Raw genomic sequence first — 9,495 nt, 5'->3', positions numbered from 1 at the left:
TCTAAACTCTTATTTCACTCTTGCGGGACAAACCCAGGTGTGTAAAAACACATCCGACTCTTGCTGGGTACACACCAGAACGATGATGAACGTAAGTGGGTCGTAAGATGATCGTACGACCCACTCACGATCTGTTGGGAGTTCTCGACCTGGATACGATCTGCATACGAGCTGAATCCAGTTGAATGGTCGTTTTGAGATCCTACCTGCCGCAGGTAGGATCTGAAAAATTACCACACGACCAGCGGAGCCGCGCATCGGATCAGAAATGGCCCAAAACATGCCCAATTTACATACAATCTGTCGAGATTGTATCTAAATTGGGCGTTTTGAGGCCAACTTGTTCTGGTGCGTAACCTACATTAATGTCCCACAAACAATACCCTATGTTGGACCAAAACCTGGTCCCGTAGATGTTCTAGCATCCCAAATACGTACTCAGATGCTCACACACGCTTGCCAAACACTATGGATAAACCCACTACTCTCTGCAGGGGATTGATATGGAATCCCGGCTTTCAAAATCCCAACGCCGGAATCCCGACCGCCGAAATCCTGAAAAGGAGGGGACGTGGATCCTCCTCCCCCCCCCCCCCCCTTGCAGGCTCGCCACGCAGCAGTCCCGGTGCCTCGCTACATTCGGCACACTCATTTATTCTCCCTATATGGGTGTCGTGGACACCTACGGAGGGAGAAAGTGACGGGATTTCGGTGGTCAGGATTCTGGCGTCGGGATTTTGAACGTCAGAATTCCGACCGCCCGGATTTGAGCTGCATCCCCTCTGCAGGCATGTACATCACATATGGAAGCGCATTGTTCCCCTTCACTTACACTTGGGCGCTGAAGTCTTGTGTAGGATCAGCCGGCGCCTTCTGGAAAATGTGTTCCAGGCGTTCTACGTACCTAAAGGAGCCAAAACCATAATAAGATCATCACATCTCTCCAGAGAATTCACCAAGACACCGATGACCCAGCCTTTGGTATACGGACTCCGGAGTGCCCTGAAGCTCCACCCTGACACCCTCCGCTCCCGGCCACTCACTTGCGTTGGAAGGCAGGTATACTGAATAGAACCTGCATGGTGGAGTTGAGATAGCAGCTGTTCCCCAGGTTGCGCATGCCTGTGTATCCTGGTCCGTACAGGGGCTGCAGCTGGACCCCTGATTCTTGGATCAGCTCCCACTCTCCAATCCGCTGATTCATATCAATTTCCAGCTCAGTCATGGTTTTGTCCGTCTAGCAATGAGAAGACGTGTTACACGGGGAGTGAATAATGGCCAGTGAGAACACTCCGATAAGGCCTCGCTCACCTTCTGCATCTTCATCATATCAATACCAAAGTGAGAAAGGTGTTCAGCCAGGCTGGGGTCCAGGACCATATCGTCTTCGTCATAGGAGTAGACATCTGGTGGAGGACAGAGAGCAGGAGAACATGAAGGACAAGCGTTATAACAGGAGACAGATGTTTGGGAGGAGGCGGGGATGCCGGCCAGAGGGGACGAGCAGAGCCAGTGTCTTGTAGACCATCGGATAGGATGGGTGGTGGTTGACAAAGGTGGGAAACAGTGCGGGAGAAGAACTGGACGGAGCAAAAGAGAGAATGTGAATTGAGTGAAGATTGTAAATGGAGAGACTGAGTCTAAACTGCTTTCTGTAGATGAAGGGAAGCCAGCGAAGGTGCAGGAGAACCAAGGCCGAATCACAGAGATGATGGGAAGAGGAGAGGGATAGGAAGACCAGGGGAAAGGTGGCGGTCTACTCCAAACAGGACACTCTGGGGCAGATTAAGTTAGGTGAAGTGATAAAATGTCTGTTTTTTATCAACGGCCAATCAGCTCCTAACTTAGGCCTTCACTGGTTCCGTTTGAAAAATGACAGGTAGGAGCTGATTGGCTGGTGATAAAAACCCAGACACTTTATCACTTTACCGAGCTGATTGAATCTGCCCCTCAGTGGGGTAAATGTACTAAGATGGGAAGTTGCCCTTACCAACCAATCAAATTCTACTGATTCATTTAGCGCCATCTAGAAGAATATAAATAGAATCTGATTGGTTGCTGTGGGCACCGTCCCATCTTCAATAGAACTGCCCACCCTAATAAATGGGAGTTTAAAGCTGAGAAATGACATCTAGTAATATATAGACAATGAGAGAAGACTGACCAGCTCCATCAGGAGTGATGGTGCCCAGTTTGACGGCTAGCGGGTACCCAGTCTCTCGGTAATGCTGTACAGCGTGGTTGTTCCCTCCGCTGCCATCGAAATATCGCCTTCCGCAGAAGATCGCGCCATCGGTCATATTGAGCCACAGATTCTCGCGCATGTCGCAGACGCTACACTTCCAGCCACTGCGGAACACGGGAGATACAGATTATTAATGAAAGGGTGACGGAGCAGAGGCTAACAAAGGACAGGATACAGCAAACATGGCCAAACTGTGGAACTACACATCCCAGCATGCCTTGCCATAGTTTTAGCTTTCCCTTATAGTAAAAAAAACTGTGGCAAGGCATGATGGCACTTGTAGTTTCACAACAGCTAGCAGGCCACAGTTTGGCCATGCCTGGTAGAAAGGGACTGGATGAACAAGACATAGGATAGCAGAGCTTGGAGACACTTACCACGGAGGGATGCGGGGAGCTCCCTCTAGCTGTTGGAGGTTGAACGCGTGTTTGGAGACCTGCCTCACCTCCCCGTCCCACGCCTGGACTTCCTGCTTGCGGGAAGCAGAATCGGCTGCTAAGATGGCATCAATGGCAGATGTTACCTGGAGAGTCGGAAAGAAGAGCGTATATAACAGTATAAAATAGACCAGTCTTCTGCCTTAAAGCCCCTATGTAACTATAATAATATCTAGAAGTGTATATCCCACCACCCCACACATACACACACGCACACACACCTCACATTACCCACCCGGTCCCTGACCATCTCTGGGAGCCCCAACAGTCCATCCCGTTGAATCTCCAGGAACTCGGGCAGAATGACCAATTTCAACTCTTCCTCATACTCACACTGCTCATCACACATGTCAAATCCGCCCTCCACTCCTAGAGAAATGGGAGAGACATGGAGGATAAGACGGCGGAAGGGATATCAGAATCGCTGAAGGGGGAGAGGGGGGGGGACATAGGGCATGAGGCAGAAATAACAGTACACAGGAGGCAGGAAAGAAAGAAACTCACATCGTTATCAACTCTAATGGTATCCTACAGACTGATTGTTCCAGACACAGACCCTGCTGTAGCCAATCCCAATAGTGTGGCTGGGTAAGAAGGTCAGAGACTCAGTCCTTACCTATGGCGAGACGGGTGGGTTTCTTGCGAGGAGGATCTCCTATGTTAGAGCTGGAGTCATCTGTCTTCTGAAAAATAAACACACCATTCAATCAAAGTATATACACTCGACAGTCCTACCCGCATGTGATGCCCTGTGGCATCTGTCATCAACTGTGGGTGTGCGCTAATCCCTGTACATAACCCTGTCTCCCCACCTCAGGGCGTGCGCTAATCTCTGTACATAACCCTGTCTCCCCAGCTGAGGATGTGCGCTAATCTCCGTAGATAACCCTGTCTCCCCAGATTAGGATGTGCGCTAATCTCTGTACATAACCCTGTCTCCCCACCTCAGGGTGTGCGCTAATCTCTGTACATAACCCTGTCTCCCCACCTCAGGGCGTGCGCTAATCTCTGTACATAACCCTGTCTCCCTAGCTCCGGGAGTGCACTAATCTCTGTACATAACCCTGTGTCCCCAGCTCAGGGTGTGCGCTAATCTCTGTAGATAACCCTGTCTCCCCAGCTCCGGGCGTGCACTAATCTCTGTAGATAACCCTGTCTCCCCAGCTCAGGATGTGCGCTAATCTCTGTACATAACTCTGTCTCCCCAGCTCAGGGCGTGCGCTAATCTCTGTACATAACCCTGTCTCCCCAGCTCAGGGCATGCGCTAATCCCTGTACATAACCCTGTCTCCCCAGCTCAGGGCGTGCGCTAATCCCTGTACATAACCCTGTCTCCCCCAGCTCAGGGTGTGCACTAATCTCTGTAGATAACCCTGTCTCCCCAGCTCAGGGTGTGCGCTAATCTCTATAAATAACCCTGTCTCCCCAGCTCCGGACGTGCACTAATCGCTGTACATAACCCTGTCTCCTCAGCACAGGGTGTGCGCTTATCCCTGTACATAACCCTGTCTCCCCAGCTCAGGGTGTGCGCTAATATCTGTACATAACCCTGTCTCCCCAGCTCAGGATGTGCGCTAATCTCTGTACATAACCCTGTCTCCCCAGCTCAGGATGTGCGCTAATTTCCGTACATAACCCTGTCTCCCCAGCTCAGGATGTGCACTAATCTCTGTACATAACCCTGTCTCACCAGATGAGGGTGTTCCCTAATCTCTGTACATAACCCTGTCTCACCATTTGAGAGTGTGAATATCTGTACATAACCTTGTCTCACCAGCTGAGGGTGTGCGCGAATCTCTGTACATAACCCTGTCTCACCAGCTGAGGGTGTGCGCGAATCTCTGTACATAACCCTGTCTCACCAGCTGAGGGTGTGCGCGAATCTCTGTACATAACCCTGTCTCACCAGCTCAGGGTGTGTGCTAATCTCTGTACATAACCCTGTCTCACCAGATGAGGGTGTTCCCTAATCTCTGTACATAACCCTGTCTCACCAGATGAGGGTGTTCCCTAATCTCTGTACATAACCCTGTCTCCCCAGCTCAGGGTGTGAGCTAATCTCTGTACATAACCTTGTCTCTCCAGCTCAAGGTGTGCGCTAATCTCTGTACATAACCCTGTCTCACCAGCTCAGGGTGTGTGCTAATCTCTGTACATAACCCTGTCTCACCATCTGAGAGTGTGAATATCTGTACATAACCTTGTCTCACCAGCTCAGGGTGTGCCCTAATCTCTGTACATAACCCTGTCTCCCCAGCTCAGGATGTGCACTAATCTCTGAACATAACCCTGTCTCCCCAGCTCAGGCTGTGCGCTAATCTCTGTACATAACCCTGTCTCCCCAGCTCAGGATGTGCGCTAATCTCTGTACATAACCCTGTCTCCCCAGCTCAGAATGTGCACTAATCTCTGTACATAAACCTGTCTCCCCATCTCAGGACGTGAACTAATCTCTGTACATAACCCTGTCTCACCATCTGAGAGTGTGAATATCTGTAGATATCCCTGTCTCCCCAGCTCAGGGTGTGCCCTAATCTCTGTACATAACCTTGTCTCACCAGCTCAGGGTGTGCGCGAATCTCTGTACATAACCTTGTCTCACCAGCTCAGGGTGTGCGCGAATCTCTGTACATAACCCTGTCTCACCAGCTCAGGGGCCCTGTATGCATGCCTATACCACCAGCTCAGGGGTCTCTGTATGCACGCCTATACCACCAGCTCAGGGGCCCTGTATGCATGCCTATACCACCAGCTCAGGGGTCTCTGTATGCACGCCTATACCACCAGCTCAGGGGCCCTGTATGCATGCCTATACCACCAGCTCAGGGGTCTCTGTATGCACGCCTATACCACTAGCTCAGGGGTCTCTGTATGTACAGCACTTTGCTTACCAAAGAAACTAGTAGAGGCGCTGCAATGGCTGTACCCTGCCCGATTCTAAAACACGATTCCCACTATTGGCCTTAGCAATCACTGCAATGTACCCTGTCCTGTGTAATATACTATCTCTGCAAATCTGTGACTCATGTAGATGCGGGTGTCCTTCTCTACAGTGTTACCTGCACCACCACCAATAAAGTCTTATACTGAGAAACATACGCTATCCAGTCCAAGTACCGGTTTTGGGGTCCTCTTGACGTGCAGGAAGGCTCTCTGGCCGGTTTTACTGTAGTGTCGTTCTACATAGGGTCTCCCGAACCCTAGGAAGGTATTCATGCAGATGTACAGTCCGCCGTCCGACTCCTACAACACAGAACAGGAATATAAAGATTATACAAGTCATAGGGACAGTCTCTTTATCATGCGAGAGATGACCCAATAGATCAAACACAGCCTGCTGACTGCCGGAACCGCACACAGAAACCACAGGTTACATGTGGAATATGTGATCATCAGGCGGCACAGAGGTTTCTAGTGCAATGCAAAATAATATATTTGTGCTACAGTATGGCTAATATACCCAATATTAGAAAACAATTCAACATATAATATACTCATCACAGTGACTTTACTGGCACCTTGTGGACTGATATACTAGTGTTTAGAATAAACAACCTGCATCTTTCAAAACTAGTGCAGTTCCTCGTCCCTGCCCGGTGTGTCACCCTATGCTGTGGTGATTCTAGCACAGGTCAGGTCTGCATATCAATTCTGAAATACAGACCACACTGTGCTAGAAGCATCACAGCAGAGAGAAACACCCCAGGCAGGGAAAAGTTCATACAGATTGGGTGTGGCCACAAGATAACTCTGTCTGCCACGCCTAGTGCAGTACAGGTAGGCACCTCTGAAGACTGCACAAGGGGCTGTAAGATAGCGAGATGTAATATTGTGTCTCTTATGTCACATTTACCAGCCGTCCCGAGACACTTTCTTTCGCCTGAAGCCACTAATGGAACAAGTGTATAAATCATCTGAATGGAAGTATGGGATGTTTACAGGTATGGAATGATGTGTATGACTGGCAGAGATGTGCACATAAGGCGTCAGTGACATATAAGTTCGTATTCAATTGTCATATCTCGCCCAATCTCCCATCTTAAGAGATCAATATTCAATTGATCTATTAGCGCATTTCAGCTCACCATCCCGGGGATAGCGAGCTGAAATGCTGGTGAAAAATAAATTGAATACCGCACATAGGGTCCATACTGGGTATGGGATGATGAGTGTGGGCACATGAGGTGACAGTGACCTGTAGGGAACCATACCAGGGTATGAGACGTACAGTATATAGGGGTAAGGAAGGGGGTGTATGACAAGCAGTGATGTGCAAAGAGGTGACAGTGATCCACAGGAGCCTTACCAACGTATGGGATGTATATAGTGACATATAAGGGGTATGGGATTTATATAACGACATGTAGGGGGTATAAGATGTATATAGGGGTAAGGAAGGGGGTGTATGACAAGCAGTAATGTGCACAAGAGGCGACAGTGATCCACAGGAGCGTTACCAGCGTATGGGATGTATATAGTGACATATAAGGGGTATGGGATGTATATAGCGACATGTAGGGGGTATGAGATGTATATAGGGGTATGGAAGGAGAAGCATGACTGGCAGTGATGAGCACATGAGGTGACAGTGACAGCAGCATTACCGGGGTATGGGATGTATATAAAGATTATATAGGGGGTAGGGGATGTATATAGTGATATGTAGGGGATGTATATAGTGATATGTAGGGGATGTATATAGTGATATGTAGGGGATGTATATAGGGATTATATAGGGGTAGGGGATGTATATATAGTGATATGTAGGGTAGGGGATGTATATTTGGGTATGGAAGGAGGAGTATGACTGGCAGTGATGAGCACATGAGGTGACAGTGATCTTTAGCGGCCATACCGGGGTATGGAAGGAGAATGCACACTCATCCTTGTGCACTCGGTCACCAGCCCGGGGGACCCGGATACTCGGCAGCACGGATACCAGCGCATCTTTAACGTCCACCATGACTCCGGTTCCTGGATGCTTGCAAGGCTCCGTTTCCGCTTCCGGTGACGTTCTGTCCTCCGTTCCCCAGTCTCGGTGGTGACGGGACTGACGGGCAGGAAGAAGAGCGCATGCGCAGGCTACAGTGACATAGCGTTACTCCCTTGTGTCGCGCATGCGTACACACTGACATTCTGCGGCAAAAGCGTCACGTGGTGGATGTCTCGACCGCCATGATGAATGAGGGCAGGGGGGGGGATGCCGTCATTGTGCTTCTCCGCTCCGTACACTGTGAGCACAGGGGAGTGATGGGCTATGTGACCTTGGCTATGAGCCTTCCTATGTCTGTCACCTGAGTCATAACACTGGGAGAGCAGTGACATAGTATGTGATAATAAAGATCAATAATAATTGATCTTATCAATAATAATAAAAATAATAAATAAAAATAATACAAATCCGAATTTGCGATCATTTGGCGATTGCCAAAACTGATGTTCTTTGGTCCATCAAAGGCATTTTATTTACAGACCCCAACAATGGTTTTCTGCAATCTCAGCAACCATTTAGATCTACATTACCTAGTTTTATTGAGATCTTTGATCGCAGTTGATGAGGAGTCTTAAGGCCCCCATACATTTGACTGACTTGTCCAGGGTTCCGGGCTGCGTGAAGCGCCTGGGGGCTGTGGGTGCAGCGGCAGAGCCGGTTAGTCTGCAGTGTCCGGGAAGCGCTGAGTGAGTGGACACTGTGGACAGCGGCGTCTGAATTTGAAAATTCAAAAGATAGGCCGGCCGCTGATTGGCTGAGAGTTCTCTCTTTCTCAGCCAATCAGCGGCCGGCCTATATTTTGAATTGCCCACGCTGCCCAGGTATTTTTTTTTTCCGTGTGGACTGCCTGCCCCACCGTGAAACTGCACCCACAGCCTCTGGGCGTTTTGTGCTGCCCACCCCCTTCACATAGGTGTGTGCCAGCGATGCTTCACCGCTGGCACACACCTACGGATCGGACCAACACATCGTGGGTGCTAAAGAGCGCCCGCCATGTGCAGCTGATGGGTCCGATCCGACAGATTGAACCTGCAGCAGGTTTAATCTGTAGGGTCCGACCCTATGCGCAGCATGTTGGAGGGGATGTCAAACACATCCGATTTGGGTCGATTTCTCTGCCTGATCCATTGAAATCAGCCCAAATCGGATAAGTGTATGGGAACCTTTAGGTGTCGCTTATGGGTCCTACACACGGAGCGATATACAGGTATTTTCTGAGTGATTTTACATTATTTCACTAATTCGCTCAGAAAATGCCTGGAAATTGCTGTGTGTGTGGAAACCACACAGCAATTGAAATGCGCTGACCTGCGGGTCTGTATTTTACACCTATTAATAACCTGCATGCAGTCGGTCAAGGCCAGTTGGCCTTTTGGCTAGGATCAAGTGTAGTATCTGTTCTTATCAGTGGGTCTGGACCATTCCCTGGTAGAGAATAGAGAAAGGGTGGACTAAGCATCTTGCTACTGAGCTGGGAAGTCATGAAGCCCATGTTTTGGGTGGATATAAGGTCTGGCTGAGTATCCATGCCCTGCTGGGGGAGGGAATACCATTCTTTCCACTGGTAGGGAGGGGAGAAGCATCAGGCTTAGTAGTTGGGACTCTTGTTCGGGGGTCTATAGCCTCTGAGGGAGAGTCACTCGAAAAGCCCGGTCTAGTATCCAATCCCAGGAAGACGGGAAAAGCTGGGACCGAGTAGATTGCTCTCTGTCTGGGGGTTCCAAGTTCCCTCAGTCGGAGAGACAGCGAAAAAGCCCAGCCTAGTACTCAAGCCCTGGGAGAGGTGAAACGTCGGGACTGAGTAGGTATTTTCTTCTCCT

The 9,495-nt window shown here is 49.5% G+C and overlaps 1 protein-coding gene across 1 annotated transcript in view; it reads right to left on the bottom strand.

Annotated features, from left to right (window-relative positions):
• USP5 (ubiquitin specific peptidase 5) overlaps positions 1-7,753 on the bottom strand; it is a 28,091-nt gene extending 20,338 nt beyond the window's left edge. Inside the window, exons 1-10 of the mRNA XM_083150235.1 lie at positions 7,538-7,753; positions 5,800-5,925; positions 3,299-3,365; positions 2,918-3,051; positions 2,623-2,768; positions 2,165-2,349; positions 1,312-1,406; positions 1,044-1,237; positions 833-904; positions 129-222 (exon numbers count right to left, since the gene is read on the bottom strand). Coding sequence (XP_083006361.1) covers positions 129-222; positions 833-904; positions 1,044-1,237; positions 1,312-1,406; positions 2,165-2,349; positions 2,623-2,768; positions 2,918-3,051; positions 3,299-3,365; positions 5,800-5,925; positions 7,538-7,645 — 1,221 coding nt within the window. The 5' untranslated portion in view covers positions 7,646-7,753. The remainder of the gene's footprint in view (positions 1-128; positions 223-832; positions 905-1,043; positions 1,238-1,311; positions 1,407-2,164; positions 2,350-2,622; positions 2,769-2,917; positions 3,052-3,298; positions 3,366-5,799; positions 5,926-7,537) is intronic.
• Positions 7,754-9,495: the final 1,742 nt, after the last annotated feature.

The sequence above is a fragment of the Crinia signifera genome, chromosome 6, assembly GCF_055691185.1.
Source record: "Crinia signifera chromosome 6, ASM5569118v1, whole genome shotgun sequence".
Classification (NCBI taxonomy): domain Eukaryota; kingdom Metazoa; phylum Chordata; class Amphibia; order Anura; family Myobatrachidae; genus Crinia; species Crinia signifera.
This window is presented reverse-complemented; position numbering and strand designations above follow the sequence as displayed.